The sequence below is a fragment of the Chlorocebus sabaeus genome, chromosome 6, assembly GCF_047675955.1.
Source record: "Chlorocebus sabaeus isolate Y175 chromosome 6, mChlSab1.0.hap1, whole genome shotgun sequence".
Taxonomy (NCBI): Eukaryota; Metazoa; Chordata; class Mammalia; order Primates; family Cercopithecidae; genus Chlorocebus; species Chlorocebus sabaeus.
The window spans coordinates 21464851-21491467 of record NC_132909.1 but is presented as its reverse complement, the minus strand read 5'-3'; the positions used below and the strand labels follow the sequence as shown (position 1 = coordinate 21491467).

The window sequence follows — 26617 nt, the reverse complement described above, 5'->3', positions numbered from 1 at the left end:
TCTCTATCCTGCCTGAAAACATCCACAATAAAGTTAAAATTGTAAAAGTCTTCAAATTGCCCTCCAGAAAGTACAGTTATTTTTCATCAAAACCTTAGACCAGGCCGGGCGCGGTGGCTCACGCCTGTAATCCCAGCACTTTGGGAGGCCGAGGTGGGCGGATCACGAGGTCAGGAGATCGAGACCATCCTGGCTAACACGGTGAAACCCCGTCTCTACTAAAAATACAAAAAAATGGCCAGGCGCGGTGGCTCAAGCCTGTAATCCCAGCACTTTGGGAGGCTGAGACGGGTGGATCACGAGGTCAGGAGATCGAGACCATCCTGGCTAACACGGTGAAACCCCGTCTCTACTAAAAAATACAAAAAAACTAGCCGGGCGAGGTGGTGGGCGCCTGTAGTCCCAGCTACTCAGGAGGCTGAGGCAGGTGAATGGCGGGAACCCGGGGGGCGGAGCTAGCAGTGAGCTGAGATCCGGCCACTGCACTCCAGCCTGGGCTACAGAGCAAGACTCCGTCTCAAAAACAAAACAAAAAAACCTTAGACCAGAAAGGAGTGTTGTATCACTGGGTGGAAAGGAGAAGTGTAGTGTGGCTGGGGAGTAGAGCTAAGCTGATGATCCCATCCCCGGAGCATCATTTATGGGGTGCCTAGGGACCAGTCACTAGAATGGCTGGTTCTTCCTTAGGAAGATGTTGCTGGAAGTAGAAAACGTTTCGGAAAGGAAGAAATTTGAGGTTAGAAAGAAAATAGGAACTTCACACAAGACTTTCAGAAGTGCGATACTCTTTTCCTCCGGGTGCCTCTCTTCGAAAACACAGAACAGAGAAAAGAAAAAAGAATCATAGAACATCAGAGCTCTCGGAGCAGACAAAACAATTTAGGATCACACCAACCTCTAGGAAAGGATTAGTCTTCCCCACAGGGCTCTCAAGCTAGAATGGGACATCTTTAACAGTGGTCTTCTTCCTAAGACACCTCCGTGGTAAAGCCTCACCATCAGGGAAACTTCAAAAGGAGTCTCTTACTCTGCAAAGGAACTGCAGCAGCTGTAACCGCACGATTCTCAGCTAGCGTAACGCTGTCCGTGTCACACGAGGAATACTGCGGCACGGGAGGGCCAAGGGCTGGGAGCATTACCAGGCGGCAGGAGAGCCCACTCCGCGGCCGCACAAGCGCACACGCACACGTCCAGGGCGGAGGAACACTACTAGTAACAACCGCCTCTCTCTCTAGGCTCCCTATCCCAAAGTGATGGTGCCGATTTTATTCCCGGACAGGGGCTCCAGGCGCACACTCATAAATTCGGGGCGAAGGAACACAACTAGCAGCACCACGCCCCCGCCGCTCCCAGAACCAAAGTGACGGTGCCGACACCCCTCCGCATCCGCAAGGCCGACTTCCATAAGTAATCAGCCTAGAGCACCGTCCCTTTCCTGTCAGCACCGAGCCCAAGCCAGGACCCCGGTATTCCCAGCACCATACAAGAGCTTCTTTCTCAATGCGCCAAACCAAAATCAGCGAGCGGTTCCCGGTGAGGCCGCCCACTCACCTGGCCGGCGCAGACAGGCTCCGTGCGTCAAGACGTAACAGCGTAGGTGTACGACGGGGCGCAGCGACGCAGGGGCCTTCGGGAAACGTAGTCTACAACTGGAAACCGGCCGGGTCGTCTCTGCGCAGGCCCAGCGGCTAAGATCAGGTCCAGCGCTCCAGAACAGAGCGATCCCTGAGGCTCCCTTGCTCGAACTGTGGGACTTACCCTACAATGGTCTGCGCCTACCCTATTCCATTATACTCAAGTAACGCCCCAGAAATTCCAGAGAATCTCACACAAAGAGGTTGAATCTTGCCGTGGTGTCTTCAGGTGAATGTCGTCCCGGGCTAGAAGAGCTGCAAAAGGCTGTCAGGTAAGGTCTGGATTTCTCTCTGACAGCTCTGGCCGTGACGCAGTGGCCACAATACCGGGTTGCTGCTCACCGGGGTTTGGAAGTGTGACGCATTCTTCACGGCCGTGTGTGTGTGTCTGTGTCTGTGCGCTCGCGTGTCCGTGTCCGAGTGTCCTCTGTGGGGGCAGAGCGGATAGTGGCCATGCCTGTGTGATGTGCGTCAGATTATGCTTGAGACTGTGGAGAGGCTATTATTGGCGCATTAGGATTGTGTGCGGAAGGGTCTTGGGAATGGTTTGATTATAGCTTTGAGGGTGATGTCTGTTTAATCAGATTCAGCCTGCGACTGAGTATCTTATATCCTGTAAGAAATTGATTTTTCTTTGCATGGTCATGAATTTAAAATACATTCCTATGAAATTATATAAATCTAGTGAATGACTCATTGAGAATTCACTTGTGGCAGTGGATGTGGGGGAAGAAGTGTGTGAGCATAATATTGTGAGAATGAGCACGATGTGTGCAGCGCTGTGTTATACAGATATCTCCTGGCTTCAGTTTTGTCACCTGTAAAGTGAGGGTATCAGTCGTGTAACACTTTGGAACAATGCATTTTAACAGAAATTTCTGCAAAACTGGGTTCCATTTTGTATATCTGTGCTCTCCAATACAGTAGCCACTAGCTACATATGGCTACTGAGAACTTGAAATATGGCTGGTTTGACTGAAGAACAAATTTGTAAAATTGTGTTCAATTTTAATAAATCTAAATGTAAACAGCTATATAGGGCTAGCAGTCTTCCTATTGAACAGTACAACCTGGAGCATTAATTTGCCTTCAGGATTTGAAGGGGGTAAAAACTTATTCATCTAGCAAATATTTGAAAATGAAATTCTTAAAATTTCTTTAAATTATTTTTTCAATTTGAGATGATTGCAGATTCATATGAGGTTGTAAGAAATAATAGAGACATTGTGTGTTATCCTCAACCTAGTCCTCTCCAATGATAACATCTTGCAGGACTGTAGTATAATATGACAACCAGGATGTTGACATTGATAGTCAAGACAGATCATTTCCATCACCACAAGGATCTGTTGTGTTGCCCTTTTATAGACAAATGTACTTTCTTCCCTCTTGTTTGAAGATATTCGTGTCAACATTAATGATAATGTAGGCATACCTCATTTTATTGTGCGTCATTTTATTGCACTTTGCAGATACTGTATTTGTTTGTTTTAAAGAGACAGGGTCTCACTGTCTCACCCAGGCTGGAGTGCAGTGGTGCCGTTATAGCTCACTGCAGTCTCGAACTCCAGGGTTCAAGGGATCCTCCAGCTGGCCCACAAAGCCTGAAATATTTATTATGTGGTTCTCTGCAGGAAAAGTTTGCAGACTCCCAATCTATATTATTTCTGATGGCTACTTTATTTTCTATTATATGGATACACTAGAATTTATTTAACCTGTTCTTTATTGAAGTCTAATTTATGTTTGTATCTAGCTTTTTCCATTTTAAAATTAGTCTATATGCACCTGTCTGCATATATCCTAGTGAACATATATAATTATTTTCCTTAGACAGGGTCATAGGAGTGAGATTACTGAAACATCTGGCTCACATTATTAAATTCTGCTAATATAAATGTGTAATTTACCCTCTTTAAGGTGGCACCAGTATATAACATGGTGTGAGGGCATCTATTTTACTCCAGTTCAACATGTTATTATCAGTCTTTTCAATGTTCCCGTGTTGTAAATATAAAATGCTATTTGCCACTCTAACGTATATTATCTTAATGAGTAGCAGCATTTAATAGCTTTTAGTCATTAAACCCGAGTCATTATTCACGCTCAGGTTTTATTAGGCATAATAAGAAAATCTGGGTATCAGTGACAAGAGCACAGTTGAAAAAGAACTGGCTTTGTAGTTGGAGAATTGTGGATTCAGAACTCAGATGTCTTGTTTATTAACAGTGGATTTAGGTTTCTGTTTTTCTGATGTTGAAGTGGAGATAATAATGACACCGTAGAGATGTTCTAAGGATTAAATATCTATATATAAGGTATGCATCACATAAAAGTTGATTTTTTAAATTGCTTCCAGGGCCATAAACTTACTTCTCCCTCTAATTTGAGTACTGAGGGAGAAGGGAGGGTGAATGATGTCCTGCAGGGACCCTGGGGACTCTTCTGATTGAAGGAAATGGGTAGTGGTGAGCGCTGAGGATTGTGGGAGTTCTAGTTCAGGCTAGGAAAAGGGATCGCAGTGTGCAAGTATAATTTTGCAATGATAAAGGCCATCATGGATTGTCCATGCCAGGAATCAGCAACTATTTTTTTTTTTTTTAGACGGAGTCTCGCTCTTGTTGCGCAGGCTGGAGTACAATGGGACGATCTCAGCTCACCGCAGCCTCCGCCTCCCAGATTCAAGCGATTCTCCTGCCTCAGCCTCCTGAGTAGCTGGGATTATAGGTGTGTACCACCACACCCAGCTAATTTTGTATTTTTAGTAGGACAGGGTTTCTCCATGTTGGTCAGGCTGGTCTTGAACTCCCGACCTCAGGTGATCCGCCCGCCTCAGCCTCCCAAAGTGCTGGGATTATAGATGTGAGCCACCATGCCCGGCCAGCAAATGGTTTTTATAGAGGGTCAAATAGGAAGTATTTTAGGCTGTGTGGCCCATACAGTCTCCATTGCAACTACTCAACTTGGCTACTGTAGCTTTCTGAAAGTAGCCATAGTCAGAAGTAAACAAATGAGCATAGCTGTGTTCTATTCCAACTTTATTTACAAAAACATGTGGGCAGGCCAGATCTGGCCCATGGGCCACAGGTTGCAAACTCCTAGTCTGTTCTATCTTTCGTCTTTAAGTCTGAGGAAGCCAGGAAGCTCCTAAGGCCATGAAGGCAGTCTGCTTTGGACAATGTGGTCTGTCCCCTTTAGATGGTGAGAATCGAGGGAAGAGAATCTACTCTGGGCAGTTCTGAACATCCCAGTCTTGGGCCTAGATCAGTATCCTCATAGTGGGGATTGGCCCAGAACTCTCCTGCTGAAATATTAGTTGTGTGTTCTAACGCAGGAGAACCTCTGCACTGTGTCCATCCTCGTAAGCCAGGTTCCCTTGGTGTAGTCAGAGTGTGTTGGAGGGAGGTGAGGGAAGTGTAGGGGAGGTGTTTAGAAGCAACAATGGAAAATAAAAGATTATTAATTTATATCATGTTGTCACCTCTGAGGCAAACCTAGTCTCATTGCCTCATTTTTTTCTTCTCTAATTCAGGCTTCTCCGAACTTTGCTTCTCCAGCAGAATAATCCTGTGGAAGACTGAGCAGTTCTTGTGAGTCTAAAACCATGGCCCATGTAAGTTACAGTTTCTCTTTCTTTCTTTAGATTCTTTTGTTTTTCAGGATCATGTGAACATTTTCGCTCTTTATGCTGACACTTCCTAACACAATTTTTTCTTAATCCCCACATTCCCAAGCTCCTCCCTTGTGCCCCCTCTCTTTTCTAATCAGTATCCACGTGCACATTGACCAGATCATTCAGGGTACTCAGTCTCTGTCTAGAGCAGGGATGGACAGACATGAAGTTCCTAGATGGAGGTACTTTACCATCCTTTGTCGGATCTGAGGTGTAATGAAACCAAGAATGGACTCATTTGACTACACATAGGAAAGCACTGCAGTTTTCCACAGATCCTGTGTCTGTAGATAAAACGCAGTTTAATATTGATTGGCCTCAGTTTCAGTATGTGGTTGGGGCCTGCTTATAGAGAGGTCACGGGATCTTTCCTGAGAATCTCTGAGGTGAAAACCCATAGTAAGATGCATTTTGTGGTTAAACGAAATGTGCTAGTCTTGACATCAGGATGATTCTGGTTCATTACATCGGTATTCTTAATCTCAAGAACAAAGAAGGTGTGTAGTACTTATAAGAAAATCATCCAGATACATAAATATTAGATAATTGTATTCTCCCAGATTTGCAGTGAGGTACTATGGCCTTGAACTTCTGAGTTCACCACTGTACTCCATCCTCGGCAACAGAGCGAGATCCCCATATCGACTGATCAATTGATTGATCGATAGATAGATAAAGGAAAAAGAAGATATAGGATTCTTTTTTCTTTAAGTTATTAAGTGGTTTTCTTAAAGGATTTATTATTAAGTAATACTTTATTGAGAATTTTTGAGGTAGAAATATAGTTTATTTGCTTGTATCCACTGTTTAATTGAATTGGGAAACATTTATTTGTTCCCAGGAATGTTTTGAGTAAAGAACCCCATAATATACAGGAAATTTTGCATACATTGGCTGGATTCTTCAAGAAAATGAGGCGACTCTGCTTTAGAACACCTGGTTCCTTTCTTCTCTCTTTATCATAAGCTTTCAGCCCCAGCCTAGAGTTTAGTATGGTACCCCTTGCTGCAATGAAACCCTTTATCTCCTTTGCTTCTTTTTAAAATACTTGTTCTGTAATTTCACCAGGAATATGTTGGTTTATGGTTTCAGGCATTGGTGACGTTCAGGGATGTGGCTATAGACTTCTCTCAGAAGGAATGGGAGTGCCTGGACACTACTCAGAGGAAATTGTACAGAGATGTGATGTTGGAGAATTATAGTAACTTGGTCTCACTGGGTAAGGTCACCTATGTCAAATAATGTAGACTCCGTTTTCTGAAATAGTAGCTTTCTCTTCCACAAATTTAGGAGTAATTATTAAGAAACTAGCTGAATTTCTTCTCTCTTCCTCAAGGACTGGACTGAACTTTGATGGTTTGTGAATGGCACTTGCACTAAATGCTTTCATTTTCACCATACCTCACTGAGCCTCATGAAATGTTCCTTAATCCATTCCTGTAGTTGCTTCTCCCTTAATAGTTAAGAGACCGGATTTGAATTTTGGGGTATTTACTCCAAAGCCATTGTCAATGAAATCAGGTTTCACATTGCATTTGAGTTCAGAATTGCTATGGATGCTCTGTTATTTAGTAACATGCCTGCGAGGATAACAGCCCCACCCAGGGTCTACAATTTACATGCCATGGTTCAGACCAATAAAATTGACTTAAAATTAAAGTGAATGCATTCTACTTCCTAAAACAAACATTTTCTCTTACTGATTTGTGATTGAAAGTTTTACCTATTGGACATTATGCTCAGTACCTGGGTGGTGGGATCAAACGTACCTCAAACCTCAGCATCACACAATATCCCCAGGTAACAAACCTGTACATTTGGCCCTGTATCTAAAATAAAAGTTGAAATTAGTTAGAGTAAAATAAAATTTATTAACTTAGCATCTAACTTTAAATGAATATCTTAGCAAGAACCTAGAAATATCTTAGGAAGCTTCTTGTTTTGCTCTAAGTAAATTAACAACAACAAAAATAATAATAGCTAATAGAGTGCTTACTGAATACCAGGCACCATTCTAAGTATTAGCTATGAGATACAAAAGAAAAAAAGAAAATAAAAGGTACTACTTTTATTTTCATTTTACAGATGAAAAAAACTGAGGCCCAAAGAATTTAACCAGTTTACAATCATTAGTCAATAGGTAGCAGAGTAGAATTTGGACCCACGTAGTCTGACTTCAGACTGTGCCCTCAATAACTACTGCCTCTCAATAGACCCAGTCTGTATGAGTTTTAATTCTAAAATGAATTAAAATTCTCCTGGATGAATTTTAATTCCCCTGCCCATCAAGTTTCTTTATTCTCGGGGATCCTGAGGTTACACTAAGTTGAATATTCTTTAATCCTGTCAGTTTTTTCTGAAGTCTTTATCGAAATCACATTGATCCATATGAATTTAACCAAGTCTCAAAATGTTTCTGAACGTGCAATGTTTTACTTCTATATATTCTTGTATTTCTTTCTTGGAAGCAGGATATTCTGGCTCAAAGCCAGATGTGATTACCTTATTGGAGCAAGGGAAAGAGCCCTGCGTGGCGGTGAGGGATGTGACAGGAAGACGGTACCCAGGTGAGTTGAGAGTTCATCAGGCAGATGGAAGCCCTCATTGCCAGTCGCGGCCAGCTGGTGAGGGAACATACATAGGCTTTGCATGCTGTGTAGGTAGTTCCTCTCAGAGGCCTCAGGCCTTTGGAGAAAAGGCCTAAGACAGTGAAGAAAACAGATCATCTTAGCATGAACTATCAAAAGAACCTCATCTTGGCTCCTACTTACCACCTGTCTTTGTTTTTGTTTCCACCCATATTACTCTCCATTTCAGTAAAGAGAATGCGCTTTCCCAGTGCAATCAGTTGCTTCCTATCTTTTCTCCATTGATATGTGTGCTTGTTTCTAATGTCTAAAAGTTCAGTCTTTCACATATTCAGCATATATCAGTACCTTGGTGAATAAGGCCAAAACCTTCTTATACTAATGGAATTAACATTGTAGTAGGGGAGATACATAGTAAACTGTAAACAAATGAATATATAACATTAAATAATGATGCATGCTATGAAAGGAACCTATGAAGGGTAAGGAGATAGAGTTTGGGCAGGTTTAATTTAGGTGGGTTGCCCAGGGAAGGCTCTTCGAAGAGTGAATATATGTGCAGAGATGTGCAGTATAGGCTTAGGCTATGTGAAAATCTGGAAGAAAATAATTCCAAGCACAGTGGAGAAGTGAGTTTTGTGTGTTTGAAGAACTTGAAGAAGCTCAGAGCAGATTCAGAGTGGGGAAGAGTAACTAAATATGAATTTAGAGCTGAGCAGGGGTCAGGTCTTATCATATCTATCTATCTTACTATGTTTATCATAGTAAGAAATTTGGATTTTTCTTTTCCAAGAGTGATTGAAAGCCATAATCAAAAATATGTTTTTAAATGATTGCTGTAGATGCTCTGTGAAGAACATACTAAACAAGGACAAGACTGGAAGTAGAAAGATCAGTTATCAGGCTATTTCAGAAGTCTAGATTAGCAGTGATAGTAGCTTGGGTTGGGATGGTAGTGGTGAGGGGTGGTAAGAAGATGCTGTATTCATCTTATAATTTGAAAGTAGAGCTAACAGACATGCCATGGGGTATGAGTGAACAAGAAATCATAGGTGAACCAGCAGCTGAGTGTATATAATTTGCTGAGATGGACATATGGGAAAGATAGCTTGGAAGATGGAAATAGAGTCCTGATTTAGGTATATATATTTAAAATGCCTACTTGTCATCAAAATTGAGATGTTGAACAGTCAGAGAGATGGTAGGACAAGTTATATTAACTTGGGTGTCCAGCCAATGAACTGACTGAATGAGATCACTTAGGGCTGATCTGACCTACTACCTATTTTTGTAAATAAAGTTTTATTGAAACGTAGCCACACTTAATTATTTAATGTATTGTCTATGGCAGAGTTGAGTAGTTGAGACAGAAGTCATATGGCTCAGAAATGCATAAGATATCGACTGTCTGGTCCTTTACAGACAGTTTGCTGATTCCCTGCCTTTAGCGAATGAGTTTCACAGAATGAAGGGAGACAGATGAGAAAAAGACTGAGGCCCGGGGCACTCTATTTAGAGAAGGAAGAGGAGGCAGCAAGTAGATTGAGAACAAGTAGGCCTGAGAGTGGTACCAAAAAAGTCAAATGAAGAAAATGTTTCAAGTGGAAGGGAGTAGTTATCTGTGAGGTCCACTGAACTGTAAATTGCCTATAGGATATGGCAGGAAAGAAGCTGGTGGTGACCTTGTGTTAAGAGGACAAGGTTTCCGCGGAGTCGGAGATGAAAAAAGCCTGCCAGATGTGACTGAAATAAAATGGGAGGTGAGGTAGTGATGACAGTGAGATAGAAAATTTTTCTTTTTTTTTTTTTTTTTTTTTTTTTTTTTGAGACGGAGTCTGGCTCTGTCGCCCAGGCTGGAGTGCAGTGGCCGGATCTCAGCTCACTGCAAGCTCCGCCTCCCGGGTCTACGCCATTCTCCTGGCTCAGCCTCCCGAGTAGCTGGGACTACAGGTGCCCACCACCTCGCTCGGCTAGTTTTTTATATTTTTTAGTAGAGACGGGGTTTCACCGTGTTAGCCAGGATGGTATTGATCTCCTGACCTCGTGATCCGCCCGTCTCGGCCTCCCAAAGTGCTGGGATTACAGGCTTGAGCCACCGCACCCGGCCAGAAAATTTTTCTAATGGGAATTCTGTTAGGAGGGAACTAGATAAGGGGTTAATAGCTAGAAGAGGATATGGGATGTAAGGAGTCTTGTCTTTTTTTTTTTTTGAGATGTAATTTTGCTCTTGTCGCCCAGGCTGCAGTGCAGTGGCGCTATCTCGGCTCACTGCAACCTGCATCTCCCGGGTTCAAGCAATTCCCCTGCCTCAGCCTCCCGAGTAGCTGGTATTACAGGCGCCTGCCACCACACCTGGCTAATTTTTGTATTTTTAGTAGAAATAGGGTCTCATCATGTTGGCTAGGCTGGTCTTGAACTCCTGACCTCAGGTGATCTGCCCATTTGGCCTCCCAAAGTGCTGGGATTACAGGCGTGAGCCACCGTGCCTGGCCAGGAGTCTATTTCAAGATGTGAGATTTTTAAGATGAAAATGATTCTATAGAAAGGGGGAAAATTGTAGTAGTGGGAAGGATAATTATGGAAATTGGAGGACAACAAGGTAGGATCCAGTGCACAAGAAAAATTTAGAGAACTATAGATACGAGAGTGGATATAGGTGGGTTGATGTGGTATTATGTATTTCTTTTCAATGCTTCATTTTTATTAGAGGAATAAGGGAGATCATCAGCTAAGAATTGGCAGGAGGGAAGGGAGAGTTATGGTTGAAGTGAAAGACGTAAATATATTTTGAATACTGGTGTTCAGTTTACCTGCATCTCACTAGTTCATTCACTTTTTATTTTCTATTAATCAGGAGTTAATAATAATAACAGCATTTATTATTTACTGTATACCAGATTTAGTCATTTCACAATGTATATATTCTTCAAAATATGTTATACAGAGTAAATACATACAATTTTATCTATCAATGTAAAAAATAATGTATTTTTTAAAATATGAAGAAAAGGCTATTAAGTTCTATACAGTGTATTGATTCTTCTATATCAAGCCAAATTCTGATTTGTATTTTCTTTGCAGTTTTTTTTAGTTGAAATTCTTGGGTTGTATATAATCAGATCATTTGCAAATCATGATAGTTTTTCATTCTTCCTTAAAAATGTTTACCTCTAAAATTCTTAATTCTGCTTAGTTGTTTTGCTTATCATGATTTTATATAAAGGATAAGATAACTTTTCTTTTTGCTCTTTTCTTGAGTAGCTAAACTGACTTTAAAATTATCTGTTCTTGGCCGGGCGCGGTGGCTCAAGCCTGTAATCCCAGCACTTCGGGAGGCCGAGATGGGCGGATCACGAGGTCAGGAGATCAAGACCATCCTGGCTAACACGGTGAAACCCCGTCTCTACTAAACAATACAAAATATTAGCCAGGCGTGGTGGCGGGCGCCTGTAGTCCCAGCTACTCGGGAGACTGAGGGAGGAGAATGCCGTGATCCCGGGAGTCGGAGCTTGCAGTGAGCTGAGATCCGGCCACTGCACTCCAGCCTGGGCGACAGAGCGAGACTCCGTCTCAAAAAAAAAAAAAAAAAAAAAAAAAAAAAAAATTATCTGTTCTTTAAAACTTTTATAGACATCTATGAAATTGCAAGGATAGGTGTTTCACAATGGAATTTCATTTGCTTAGGCTTTTTATTTCTTCTATGGTCAATACAGGAAATTAATAGTTTCCTTAAAATTTTTTATTCTGGAATATACAGGTTATTTTGTTTAGAGCATTACATAGAGCTTTGGAAAATAGCCTATTTTTTTTTTCAAATCAGCTTTATTGAGATATGATTTATATACAATAAAATTCATTAATTGTATCTGTTTAGTTATTTTGGACAAAGGCATGAGTCTTGTAAAATCACCACCACTTCAGTCAAGATCTAGAATATGTCCACCATGTCAACACTTTCTATTATGTTTCTTTACAGTCAGTACCCTTCTCCTATTTTCAGCACAGCCCGTGACAGGCAACTAAGTTGCCTTCTTTCCCTAATTGTGTCTTTTCTACAATTTCATATCAAATAAATCAGAGTATGCAGTACTTTGTGTCATACTTCTTCCACTTCTGATATTTATGAGATTCATCCAAGTAGTTAGAAGTCTCAGTAGTTAATTCCTTTTTCTTGCTGAATAGTATTTCATATCCGCTTGTTAACAGTTTATGAACATCTAAGTTGTTTCTAGTCTTTCATGAGTATGAATAAAGCTATTATGAGTGCTTCTTTACAAGTCTTTGTTTGAATGTATGCTTTGTTACCTTGGGTTAAACACCTGAGGGTGGGATTCATGGATTATAAGTGTATATAAGAAACTGGGCCGGGCACAGTGGCTCATGCCTGTAATCCCAGCACTTTTTTGGGAGGCTAAGGCAGGTGGATCGCTTGAGCCCAGGAGTTCAAGACCAGCCTAGGCAACATGGCAAACCTGTCTCTACTAAAAATACAAAAATTAGCTAGGATAGTGGTACACACCTGTAAAAACTTTATTTAAAAAAAAAAAACTGGGCTGGGTGTGGTGGCTCACGCCTATAATCCCAGCACTTTGGGAGGCCAAGGCGGGTGTATCACGAGGTCAGGAGTTCGAGACCAGCCTGGCCAACATGGTGAAACCCCGTCTCTACTAAAAATACAAAAATTAGCTGGGCGTGGTGGCGCATGCCTGTAATCCCAGCTACCCAGGAGGCTGAGGCAGGAGAATCGCTTGAAACTGGAAGGCGGAGGTTGCAGTGAGCCAAGATAGTGCCACTGCACTCCAGCCTGGGCAACAAGAGCGAAACTCTGTCTCAAAAAAAAAAAAAAAGAAAGAAAGAAAGAAACTGTCCAACGTGGCTATATTTTTTGGTATTCCCAGTAGATGTCCATTAGCTCCACATTCTTGCCAGCCTGTGGTATTGTCAGTCATTTTAATCTTAGTCATTTTAGTGGATATGTAGGTGTATCTCATTGTGATTTTAATTTGCATTTAACTAATGACTAATGTTGAATATATTTTTGCTTATTTGCCATTCCCTTATTTCCTTTAGTAAAAAGTGTCTGTTTAGAATTTTTATCCATTAAATTTTTTAGCAATTTTATTGAGGTATAATTTACATAACATAAAATGTACTCACTGTAAGTGCATACTTGGTGACTTTTAGTCAATTTATAGTTAGGCAGCCATCATGGCAATCCAGTTTTAGAATATTTCCATCACCCCCAAATGTTTCCTTATGCCCCTTTGCAGTTAATCCCTTCTTCCACCTCCAGCTTTAGGCATCTACTGACCTACCTTCCATTTTTGTCGATTTTCCTTTTCTGAACATTTCATATAAATGGGATCATGCAATGTACAGTCTTTTGAATCTGGCTTCTTTAACTTAGCATAATGTTCTGGAGGTCCATTTATGAAGCAGCATGTATTAGTAATATATTCTTTTTTATTGCCAAATATATTCTTTTGTAGGGATATACCATGTTTTACTTATCTATTTACCAGTGATGGACTTTTGGATTGTTTATAGTTTGGGACTGTTGTCAATAATGCTACTATAAACGTGGGTATACATATCATTGTGTGGACATATGTCTTAATTCATCTTAGTTGGATTCATAGGCGTGGAACTGCTGGGTTATATGACGAATATAACTTTCACTTTATAAGAAACTGCCAAAATGTGTTCTAAACTACCTATATCGCTGTACCTTCCCAATAACAATGCATGAGGGTTTCAGTTTCTCTGTCTTCTCACCAACACGTGCTATTACCTGTCTTTTTGAGAACAGCCATTCCAGTGTGTGTGTAGTGGTATCTAATTGTGGTTGACGTTGAGCAATTGCTTATGAGCTACTGGCATAGCTTCTTTGGTGGAAAGGCTGTTCAGTGTTTTGCCCATTCTTAATATTAGGTTGTTTGTGTTGTTATTGAGTTGCAAGAGTTGTAAAAATATATTCTGAATAGAAGCATTTTATTTACATATATGATCTGCAAATATTTTCTCCTAGATTGCTATGGCATGTCTTTTCATTTTCTTAATCTTATCTTTTGCAGTACAAACATTTTTCATTTTGATGAAGCCAAATGTATCTTTTTTTTCTTTTATGAATTGTGCTTTTGTATCTAAGAACTCTTTTTCTCATACAAGGACACAAAAATTCCCATTGATATTATCCATTTTGTTTATCTTCTTGATTTGTAAGAGTTCTTTATATATCTTATAATCAACCTCTTTATCAGATATATATTTTGCAATATTTTATTAGTTTAGCTACTAGATATATATTTTGCAATATTTTACTAGTTTCTGGAGTAACTTTCTATCAATTAACAAACTTTATTTTTAAAATCAGTTTTAGGTTTATAGGAAAATTTCGCAGAAAGTACAGAGTTCCTATATATTTTCTATCCTCAAACATACACACCCTCCCCAACTACCAACATTCCATATTACAGTGGTACATTTGTTACAGTTGATAAACCTACATTGACACATCATTATCACCCAAAGTCCACAGTCTGCATTAAGGTTCACTCTTGGTGTTGTAAATTCTGTTAACTTTGAAAAATATATAATGACATGTATCCACAACTGTAGTATCATACAGAGTAGTTTCACTGCTCTAAAATTTCTCTGTGTTTGGCCTAGTCATCCCTCATTCCACCCTAACCCTTAGAAACCACTGAGCATTTTACGGTCTCCATAGTTTTGCCTTTTTCAGACTGTCATGTAGTTGGAATCATATAGTATGTAGCCTTCTAAGATTGGTGTCTTTCACTTAGTAATGTGCGTTTAAGTTTCCTCAACATCTTTTTGTGATGGCTTATTCTTTTAGCACTGAATAATAGTCTATTCTCTGGATGTACCACAGCTTATCCATTCACCTACTAAAGGACATCTTGGTTGTTTTTTAAGTATTGGAAGTTTTGAATAAAGCTGCTATATGCATTTGTGTGCAGGTTTTTGTATGAACATAAGCTTTCATTTTATTTGGGTAAACACCAAGGACTATGATTGCTGAGTAGTATGATAAGACTATGTTTAGTTTTGTAGGAAACTGCCAAAATGTTCTCCAAAGTGGCTATAATATTTTTGCATTTCCCCAGCAATGAATGAGAGTTCCTGTTGCTCCACATCCTTGTCAGCATTTGGTCTTGCCAGTGTTTTATTAGAGTTTGGCCATTCTGACAGGTGTGAAGTGGTATCTCGTTTTAATTTGCAGTTCTCTGAGATTCTGGTTTGGTGATCTCTGGTTTGGTGTCTGACATTAATTTGGAGAAATTCTCATTCATTGTTGCTTCATATACTGCTTCTTTTCCTATATTGCTTCTTTTCCTTTCTCTCTTTTTCCTCCTCCTGGTATTTTCATCATGTGTATTTACACCTTTTATACTTAACCCCAGCGTTCTTGGATATCTGTTCTGTTTCTTTCAGTATTTTTTTCTCTTTCTTTTCAGTATTAGAAGTTTCTCTTGTCACATCCTCAAGTGCAGAGACTCCTCAGCTGTGTCCAATTTACTGATGAGCACATCAAAGGCATTCTTCATTTCTATTACAGTATTTTTTATCTTTAGCATTTCTTTTTGATTCTTAGAATATTCATCTCTCTGTTTTCATTATCCATCTGGATGTTGTCTATTTTTTCTATTAAAGCCCTTAACACATTTCTTATAGTCTTTTAAAATTCCTGGTCTGGTAATTCCAGCATTCCTGCCATATCTGACTCTAATTCTGATGCTTGTTTAGTCTCATCAAACTGTTTCTTGCCTTTTAGTTTTCCTTCTAATTTTTTGTTGGAAGGTGAACATGATGTACTGGGTAAAGGGAAATATAGTAAATAGGCCTTTAGGAATGTAGTGATAAGGTGTAACGGGAGAGGAGTATTCCCTAGTCCCAGAATTAGGTCTCAGTCTTTTGGTGCACCTGTGCCACTTGACGGAACTTAACCAGTGCTTCCAGTTTTTTCCCCATCGCTAGGTGTGACGGGATGGCTTAGAGGGCTGAGCTGGGTATTTTCTTTCCTCTATGTCATTAGGCTCTAATAAAACCCCAGCAGGTTATGATCTATCTACTTGAAGAGAAAATACCCCTAACCTCAGGTGATCCACCCACCTTGGCCTCCCAAAGTGCTGGGATTACAAGCGTGAGCCACTGCACCTGGCCAGTATTTAGATTTTTTACGCTCTTGTCTTATTTAGATTGCCACCCTCCAGCTTTCATTTAACTTATCTGTGTTAATAAGATTCCTTGACACTTCTAGTCTCCCAGCCATCACCTCACACTATTCAGTTACTGTGTTCTCCCTAAAATTGTTGAGTTTCTTTGTTCATTTTTTCCAGAAACCATTCAACATGGCACATACCTGTTACAATATCTAAAAAAATCATTTAAATACTTCTCTATCAAGTATAGGAATGGTTGGTTTTAGATGTAAGGGAACAGAAGAGATATCCTCTGAGAAAGTTTATAAAGAAAATACAGTGGGCCGGGCGTGGTGGCTAATGCCTGTAATCCCAGCACTTTGGGAGGCCGAGGTGGGCGGATCACAAGGTCAGGGGTTCGAGACCAGCCTGGCCAATATAGTGAAACCCTGTCTCTACTAAAAATACCAAAAAATTAGCCAGGCGTGGTGGTGGGTACCTGTAATCCCAGCTACTTGGGAGGCTGAGGCAAAGAGAATCACTTGAACCTGGGAGGCAGAGGTTGCAGTGAGCCAAGATGGTGCCACTGCACTCCAGCCCGGGTGACAGTGCAAGACTCTGTCTCAGGGGAAAAAAACAAAAAAAAAAAGTAGAGTGGCCGGGCACGGTGGCTCATGCCTGGAATCCCAGCTTTTTGGGAGGCCGAGGCAGGTGGATCACCTGGGGTCAGGAGTTCGAAACCAGCCTGGCCAACATAGTGAAACCCCATCTCTACTAAAAATACAAAAATTAGCTGAGTTTGGCAGCATGCACCTGTAATCCCAGCTACTCAGGAGGCTGAGGTAGGAGAATCGCTTGAACCTGGGAGGCAGAGGTTGCAGTGAGCCAAGATCATGCCGTTGCACTCCATCCTGGGCAACAGAGTGAGACTCCATCTCAAAAAAAAAAAAAAAAAAAGAAAAGAAAAGAAAAAAAGAGTAGAGTGAGCATCCAGTAGGTGGCTGAATAATAGTAAAACTCAGCTGTGTAAACACACATCTCTTTGCACAGGAGGCAGTGAACAACAGGGTTGGAAACATCTCTGTTTAATTGGATAGCCATTTAAAGGATGAGTAGGCAAAACAAGGACTTTTTCATTTTATAGATTTGGTTGAGCTACCTTGGAGTTACTTTTGTTCTGATCTGTAAAGGAAGTAAGCTAGGAAAGAGTGCATTTAATCACTGTAATAAGGTGAGAGAGATTAGAGCTAGTTTGTAATTGGTAACAAAAATATAAAAATTAAGTGATTGTCCTGATATTCAGTTGTCCTATATGTGGCTTATCTGTCATTCATCATCATAATTTCCTTTAAGACAATGATTAGGCCGGGCGCGGTGGCTCAAGCCTGTAATCCCAGCACTTTGGGAGGCCGAGACGGGCGGATCACGAGGTCAGGAGATCAAGACCATCCTGGCTAACTAACCCGGTGAAACCCCGTCTCTACTGAAAAATACAAAAATCTAGCCGGGCGAGGTGGCGGGCGCCTGTAGTCCCAGCTACTCGGGAGTCTCGAGGCAGGAGAATGGCGTGAACCCGGGAGGCGGAGCTTGCAGTGAGCTGAGATCCGGCCACTGCACTCCAGCCTGGGCGACAGAGCGAAACTCCGCCTCAAAAAAAAAAAAAAAAAAAAAAAAAAAAGACAATGATTAATTTATTGTACAGTCAATTGTTTAATGCCTGCTATATGCTAGTGGGTAGTTATTCACTGTTGAATGAAATAAGGATTACATCTTCCTTTGGGAAGGTTTCGGGATCAGAAAATCGACAAAAGAGCAAAAAGAAAAATCAGTGGATATGCATTTGAAAATTGTGAAATGAAGAAATGAAACATGATGCTGGAATTGAGAATAAAGGACATAGACTGCCTTACAGTCAGTAGGGCAAGCCTTTCTGTGTAAGAGACATTTAACCAACCATTAAGAATGAGAAGGAGTTGGCCTTTCACAGAGCCCAGCACAGATTATTTTTAGGAGATGAAAAATCCCATAGAAAACTATATGAAATGGGAAATGCTATGACACAATCGAGGAGCTGAATAGAAGCAAATGTCACAATAAGAGGGGGTAAGGAGGACAATGTCTTTGAAAGAGGGCTTTAGGTAACCAAAGACCGTATTATATTATATGGTAACATGTTTGGATTTTATTCTAAGAGTAAAGAAAAACTGTTAAAATTGTTAAGTGGAGATTTTCAAACTTTGATCTATATCAGAATCATATAGTGGAGTTATTAAAAATTCAGATACCAAATTACTCCTATAGATTTGGTTCACTTGTGTGGTAAGTAAATGGCAGTATTTGTGATAAATTCCCAGATGATTCTCATCCACAATAAAATTTTAGAACCACTGATATAAATAAACTATTTGCCATATCACCACAATCTTATATAATCTTTTTTTTTTTTTTTTTTTGAGATGGAGTTTAGCTCTTGTAGCCCAGGCTGGAGTGCAATGGCGCGATCTCAGCTTACTGCAACCTCCGCCTCCCGGGTTCAAGTAATTCTCCTGCCTCAGCCTCCCAAGTAGCTGGGATTACAGGCGCCTGCCACAACAATTGGCTAATTTTGTATTTTTTTAGTGGAGATGGGGTTTCACCATGTTGGTCAGGCTAGTCTTGAACTCCTGACCTCAGATGATCCACCTGCCTCAGCCTTCCAAAGTGCTGGGATTACCGGCATGAGCCACCGCGCCCGGCTATAATCTCTCATTTTCGAAGCTCATGTTGCCTAATTTCAAATTACATAACTTAATTGAAATATTCTTTAAGCCACTGACTTCCAGTAAGAACTGTTTTCACTTTGTTTCCTATTTTGAAAATGTAAACTTTAAGTTATGCTGGCTACAGGAAAATAATTTTTGTTTGCTTTTATGTTTTCTTTCAGGTTTGTTATCCAGGCATAAGACCAAGAAATTACCTTCAGAAAAGGACATTCATGAAATCAGTTTATCCAAAGGGAGTATAATAGAAAAAAGTAAAACTCTTCGTCTGAAAGGATCCATTTTGAGAAATGAGTGGCAGAGCAAAAGTGAGTTTGAGGGTCAGCAGGGACTTGAAGAAAGATCTATCAGTCAAAAGAAAATCGTCTCTAAAAAAATGTCAACTGGTAGAAAACATCCCTCTTTTACTCTGAATCAGAGAATTCATAATAGTGAGAAAAGTTGTGACTCAAACTTGGTTCAATATGGGAAAACAGATTCTGATGTGAAACGTGATTGTAAAGAACGTGGGAGTACCTTGAATAATGTCTGCCAGCTTACTCTCCATCAGAAAATTCATACTGGTGAAAAATCCTGTAAATGTGAGAAATGTGGGAAAGTTTTTAGTCATAGCTATCAACTTACTCTGCATCAGAGATTTCATACTGGTGAGAAACCCTATGAATGTCAAGAATGTGGGAAGACCTTTCTTCTTTACTCACAACTTAATCGACATCAGAAAATTCACACTGGTAAAAAACCCTATATGTGTAAGAAATGTGATAAGGGCTTTTTTAGTAGATTAGAACTTACTCAACATAAAAGAATTCATACTGGTGAGAAATCTTATGAATGTAAAGAATGTGGAAAAGTTTTTCAACTTGTTTTCTACCTTAAAGAACACGAGAGAATTCATACAGGTAAGAAACCCTATGAATGTAAGGAGTGTGGGAAAGCTTTTAGTGTAGGTGGACAACTTACCCGTCATCAGAAAATTCATACTGGTGTAAAACCCTACGAATGTAAGGAATGTGGAAAGACCTTTGGACTTAGTTTTTACCTTACTGAACACAGAAGAACTCATGCAGGTAAGAAACCTTATGAATGTAAGGAGTGTGGGAAATCATTTAATATGCGTGGACAGCTTAATCGGCATAAAACAATTCATACTGGTATAAAACCTTTTGAATGTAAGGTGTGTGAGAAGGCTTTTAGTTATAGTGGTGACCTCAGAGTACATTCCAGAATTCATACTGGAGAGAAACCGTATGAATGTAAGGAATGCGGGAAAGCCTTTATGCTTCGTTCAGTCCTTACTGAACATCAGAGACTTCATACTGGTGTGAAGCCCTATGAATGTAAGGAATGTGGGAAGACGTTTAGAGTGCGCTCTCAAATTAGTCTGCATAAGAAAATTCATACTGATGTGAAGCCCTACAAATGTGTACGATGTGGGAAGACCTTTAGATTTGGTTTCTACCTTACTGAACACCAGAGAATTCACACTGGTGAAAAGCCCTATAAATGTAAAGAATGTGGAAAGGCCTTTATTCGTAGAGGGAATCTTAAAGAACATCTGAAAATTCATTCTGGTTTAAAACCCTATGACTGTAAAGAATGTGGGAAGTCCTTTAGTCGGCGTGGGCAGTTCACTGAACATCAGAAAATTCATACGGGTGTAAAACCATACAAATGTAAAGAATGTGGGAAGGCCTTTAGTCGTAGTGTAGACCTTAGAATACATCAAAGAATTCATACTGGTGAGAAACCCTATGAGTGTAAACAATGTGGGAAGGCCTTTAGACTTAATTCACACCTTACTGAACATCAGAGAATTCACACTGGTGAGAAACCCTATGAGTGTAAGGTATGTAGAAAGGCCTTTAGACAATATTCACATCTTTATCAACATCAGAAAACTCATAATGTAATTTAATATAAGAAAGGGTTTCCATGTCATGCTCTATTTGTAGAATATCAAAATATTTATGGCCAGAAAGAAGTTCTGTCAATGTGTTGATCTTTTTTTAGACATATTAACTTAATAAATGTATGAGTCTTAAATATCTCTTAGTTCTCATTAAATTTAGGAAAATTCACACTAGAAAATAAAGCTGTTAATGTAACAATTGTGGAAAAGTGTTCTAGCAACAGCATATACTTATCATCATTGCCTTTCCACTACTTTACTATCTGTGTGATATTAGACAAAATATTTGCTTCTTGATACCTCAGCTGTAAAATGAAACACACCTAAAAGTGTGGTTAATTGTTTCCAACATGTATAATACAGCAACAACTATCTGGCCCATACTGCTTTGGATTGATATTGGATATTACTGTTTTTATTATCATCAACATTATTGTTAGTGGATTTCTTAACAGGAAGACACAGTGGAGATGATAAATTTGGAAAAGTCACTCATCACGTATATTTTGATAAAATCTGTGTTATGAGCTGAATGTTTGTGTTCCCGTAACAATTCCTATGTTGAAACATGAATCCCAAGGTGATGGTATTTGAAGGTAGGGCTTTTAGGAGGAAATCAGGTCATGAGGGTGGAGCCTTCATGAATGGGATCGCTGCCTTTATTAGAGAAAGCCAAAGAGCCAGCTAGCTCTTTCAACCGCATGAGGATACAGCAGGAAGTCAGCAGTCTACAGTGCCAAAGAGGGAGGGCCTTTCCCAGAACCCAAGCATGCTGGCACCCTGACCTTGGACTTGCAGCCTCCAAAACTGTGAGAAATAAATTTCAGTTGTTTATAAGCCACTGAGTCTATGGTGTTTAGTTATGCAGCCCAGAATAATGAATGTACTCCATTAGAATATAAAGAAAATGTAAAGATCTGAATTCAGACCTCACTGCTTAAGTTCTACCAGAAAATTAAAGATGGAGAGAAACCCTAAGGATGTAGTGAGTGGGAGAACCTTAGAATATAGCTGTTGAAGCATCAGAGAGAGGTGTGAGGGGATTTACCCACAATAATATAGAAATTAAATGGATGGAAAGACGAAAGCTGTCTGGCCGGGCACCGTGGCTCACGCCTGTAATCCCAGCACTTTAGGAGGCTGAGGTGGGCAGATTACCTGAGGTCAGGAGTTCGAGACCAGCCTGGCCAACATAGAGAAACCCCATCTCGGCCGGGCGCGGTGGCTCATGCCTGTAATCCCAGCACTTTGGGAGGCCGAGGCGGGTGGATCACAAGGTCAGGAGATCGAGACCATCTTGGCTAACACGGTGAAACCCCTTCTCTGCTAAAAATACAAAAAATTAGCTGGGCGCGGTGGCGGGCGCCTGTAGTCCCAGCTACTCGGGAGGCTGAGACAGGAGAATGGCATGAACCCGGGAGGCGGAGCTTGCAGTGAGCCGAGATGACGCCACTGCACTCCAGTCTGGGCGATGAGCAAGACTCCATCTCAAAAAAAAAAAAAAAAAAAAAGAGAAACCCCATCTCTACTAAAAATACAAAAATTAGCCAGGCGTGGTGGCAGGCGCCTGTAATCCCAGCTACTCAGGAGGCTGAGCTAAAAGAATCACTTGAATCCGGAAGGTGGAGGTTGCAGTGAGCTGAGATCGCGCCACTGCACTCCAGCCTGGGGGACAAGAGTGAGACTTTGTCTCAAAAAAAAAAAAAAAAAAAAATTGAAAAAAAAAATTGAAAAAAGAAAGCTGTGTATTTAGAAATTTTTTCCTAATTTTATTATGAAAATACCCTGAGACACAGAAACATAGAATGCATTCTATAATGAACACCCATTTTACCCTCCACCTAGATTTGAAAATGTATACTTTGCCTTGTTTTTATATACAATTTTTTTTGCTATACCATTTGAGAGTTACAAACATATCATTTTGCCCCTAAATCAGTTTGTATCTCCTAAAAGTAATGGTAATACATATAACCAAAGTACTCAAATCACACCCTAAAAATTAACAATTCCATGGAATCTTATAATATCCATTCCATGTTCAAATTTCCATAATTGTTCCAAGAATATATTTCATAGGTATTTAACAAGGATTTACTCTCAGGATCACACATTGTAACATTTCGGTGGTTCTGTCACTTTGTTTTTTTTTTTTTTTTGAGAGGGACTTTCGGACTCTTGCGACTCTTGCTCTGTCGCCAGGCTGGAATGCAGTGGCGTGATCTCGGCACACTGCAACCTCCACCTCCTGGGTTCAAGCAATTACCTTGCCTCAGCCTCCAGAGTAGCTGAGACTACAGGTGCACACCACCACATCCAGTTAATTTTTGTATTTTTAGTAGAGACAAGGTTTCACCATGTTGGCCAGGATGGTCTCGATCTCTTGACCTTATGATCCACCCACCTTGGCCTCCCAAAGTGCTGGGATTACTTGTGTGAGCCACTGTGCCCGGCCTGTTCTGTCACTTTAAACTGAACAGCCCCTCATCTTTATTTCATTTTATTGGCTTTTAGAAGAGTCCCTCACAGTTGTCTTAGAATATCCTGGATTCTGGGTTTGTCTATTTTATTTCTGCATAATGTTGTTCCTCTTTTTCCTCTATCTCCAAACTGAAACTTAAATAGCAGCTTGATTTGCTTCTGGTCAAACATTTTTAGGAAGAACACTTCCTAGGTGTATAATACATTCTGTACACACAGGAAGCATATAATGGCAGGTTGTTCTTTTATTAGTGATGCTACATTTGATCACTGGTTAAGGTAGTGACTGCCAGATCTCTCCATTGTAAAGGTATGTTATTTTCTTTGCAATTAGTAAGTAATTGGGTGATAATTTGCACCTCCTTTTGCAAATTTACAATCATCTACATATATAATACAAGTCATGGATTAAACTGGAAATCAAAAGTTAAATATTGATTTAACAGAAAGCAATGATATTGAAATGCCTGCATATTGAAATCTGTAGGATGTGGCCAAGGCGCTACACAGTGGTAAATTAACATCCCTTAATGCATATAGAAAACGACGATTTGGGGATAGAACATTTTGTTCTCTGTATCCTCAACACTACTGTGATGCCTTTGGCATAGTAGGCACTTGATAAAACTCGAGAAAAAAATAAGTATTCAACTCAAGAAACAAAAAGAGGTACCAAATAAAGCAGATGCTAAAAGAAGGAACTAATTAATGCAATTAAAATTAGAAATTAAGTAATAAGAATAAGCAGATTATGGACTTATTCAATTTTTCCAAATCCAGTAAAAAAAAAAAAAAAAGATGGCCGGGCGCAGTGGCTCAAGCCTGTAATCCCAGCACTTTGGGAGGCCGAGAGGGGCGGATCACGAGGTCAGGAGATCAAGACCATCCTGGCTAACCCGGTGAAACCCCGTCTCTAGTAAAAAAATACAAAAAAATAGCCGGGCGAGGTGGCGAGCGTCTGTAGTCCCAGCTACTCGGGAGGCTGAGACGAGAATGGAGTAAACCCGGGAGGCGGAGCTTGCAGTGAGCCGAGATGCGGCCACTGCACTCCAGCCTGGGCGACAGAGCGAGACTCCGTCTCAAAAAAAAAAAAAAAAAAAGGTTGACACAGTTAAAAGCATCGTGAATTTAAAAAGGACATTACCAGAGATAATTGATGTCATCTTTTTAAATTATAAGAAAGTACTATCATTTCAATGTATATAAAATTCCAGAGCTAATGAAGTATTTTCTAGAAAATGTACTTCACCAAAATTGACACAACATAATCATGCTTGAGTGAACTAGTAAATAAATGGAAAACTTAAATTCAGCTTAAGCTATAGAACAAGCTAGAACAACAGTCTGCTAGCACAATCTGTTTTAGTTTGATAAAAACTTCAAGCATAAAATTCTTACCAGAATTTTCCCAGCTCATGATACATAGCTGACATAATCCAAACAATAAAACTAGAGAGAATAGTTACTAAAAACCAAAATTTAAATGTGTTCTAATTAAAGAGAAAAATGAAAATGCTAAATAAAATGCCAGCAAAATGATTTAATTTTTCAGTAAATATATATGAAATGTGCAGACACTGGAATATTCTGGTTCTATACATATGCAGCTTAAATTATGGAAAAAGAGAATTGCTCCAGTCCTATTCTCGATTCATTATCTCATATATATATATATATATATATATATGTGGCTTATATATATATATGTTAGCCTTACTATCACTGATACCTCCTGATTTCATCAATGCTAAAAAGCACCACCCAAATCTCATCTTGAATTATAATTCCCACGTGTTGGGGGAGGGACCCTGTGGGAGGTGATTGGATCATGGGGGTGGTTCCCCCATGCTGTTCTCATGATAGTGAGTAAGTTCTCAGGAGATCTGATGGTTTAAAAGTGTTTGGCAGTTCACCACCGCCCCCCCAACTCCTACCACCATGTAAGACATGCCTTGCTTCCCCTTCACCTTCTGCTATGATTGTAAGTTTCCTGAGGCCTCCCCAGCAATGTAGAACTGTGGGTCAATTAAACCTCTTTCCTTTATAATTATCCAGTCTCAAGTAGTTCTTTATAGCAGTGTAAAAATGGACTAATACAATGTCTTGTGAAAACGTTCATTGGCCAGGCGCAGTGGCTCACGCCTGTAATCCCAGCACTTTGGGAGGCTGAGGCGGGCAGATCACAAGGTCAGTAGATCGAGACCACACTGGCTAACGTGGTGAAACCCCGTCTCTACTAAAAATAAAAAAAAATCAGCCAGGTGTGGTGGCACATGCCTGTAGTCTCAGCTACTTCAGCAGGGCGAGACAGGAGAATCGCTTGAACCAGGGAGGTGGACGTTGCAGTGAGCTGAGATCACGCCACTGCACTCCAGCTTGGGCGACAGCGCGAGACTCGCTCTCAAAAAAATAAAAGAAAGAAAACGTGCATTGATATTTTTAGTAAGATAAGCCTTGTGCCAGCATCAAAGCATTTTATATTTGATGGGATATGGTATATGTATATATACACATGCATATACACAAACCAGATACAAAGACTTATTTGAATTTAATGTTTACAAGAATTTCCTGAAAACAACTGTCAGGGAAAGGCATTTTAATAATGTTTTAATTTTTTTTTTTTTTTTTTTTGAGATGGCGTTTCGCTCTTTCACCCAGGCTGGAGTGCATTGGTGCGATCTTGGCTCACTGCAACCTCTGCCTTCCAGTTTCAAGCGATTCTCCTGCCTCATCCTCCTGAGTAGCTGGGATTACAGGCGCCTGCCACCATGCCGGGCTAATTTTTGTATTTTTAGTAGAGACGGTGTTTCACCATGTTGGCCAGGCTGGTCTTGAACTCCTAAACTTGTGATACACACTAACTTTTGTGTTTTTAGTAGAGATGGCGTTTCACCATGTTGGCCAGGCTGGTCTTGAACTCCTGAACTCGTGATCCACCCGCCTCAGCCTCCCAAAGTGCTGGGATTACAGGTGTGAGCCACCGAGTCGGCCCTAAATTTTTATAAATGGTATTGGGACTATTACGTACACATGCATATACCACACACACACACATATAAACAGCTCCTGAAAATATAAACAACTTTTGGTGAATCAGGAACAATGGAGAACACCTGAAATAGAGGAAGCACTGGTATTAGATCATCTAAGGGAACCAGAAAACAAAACACAAGAGTGTGCACTACTTTAAAAGGTGAATGTGACGTAATAAGGGGGGCTGGGCCTAGGGTTTGTCACAAGGGACGAGAGTGGGGATGGTGACAGTAGTGAGATTGGTTGCTTGGGGAAGTAAAGTAATTTAACCTGGCACATCACCTTGCCTTAACCCAGTTAGCAAGCACTATTCTCTCCTTCCAGGAGGAGGTGGTGAGGCCAGTGACTGGTATTGTCCTAGGGAAAATAGGAGCA

General features: G+C 40.4%; 2 protein-coding genes across 12 annotated transcripts in view; one reads left to right on the top strand and one right to left on the bottom strand.

The window, feature by feature from the left end:
* The window catches only part of ZNF571 (zinc finger protein 571), a 34446-nt gene extending 32786 nt beyond the window's left edge, over window positions 1–1660 (bottom strand). For 2 of the 6 annotated variants that reach the window (XM_037991255.2, XM_007996615.3), the window contains exon 1: window positions 1028–1540. The gene's annotated coding sequence lies outside the window, so the exon portion shown is untranslated. Of the gene's footprint in view, window positions 1–895 lie in introns of all 6 variants that reach the window. The other 4 variants (XM_007996617.3, XM_007996616.3, XM_037991254.2 and 1 more) reach the window with 4 other exon arrangements.
* Window positions 1661–1680: 20 nt separating this feature from the next.
* Window positions 1681–21566, top strand: ZNF540 (zinc finger protein 540). Of its 6 annotated transcripts, XM_073016538.1 has the most exons (7): window positions 1682–1906; window positions 4239–4361; window positions 5167–5247; window positions 6149–6223; window positions 6400–6526; window positions 7776–7874; window positions 18981–21566. In XM_073016538.1, exons 5-7 carry the CDS (start codon window positions 6493–6495, stop codon window positions 20729–20731), a joined length of 1884 nt encoding a protein of 627 aa, XP_072872639.1. In that variant the 5' UTR covers window positions 1682–1906; window positions 4239–4361; window positions 5167–5247; window positions 6149–6223; window positions 6400–6492; the 3' UTR covers window positions 20732–21566. The 6 variants fall into 6 exon arrangements, with proteins under 6 accessions (XP_072872638.1, XP_037847184.2, XP_007994798.2 ...); XM_073016537.1 differs by lacking the exon at window positions 6149–6223 and having other exon boundaries at window positions 1681–1906; XM_007996612.3 differs by lacking the exon at window positions 4239–4361.
* The last annotated feature ends 5051 nt before the right edge of the window (window positions 21567–26617 follow it).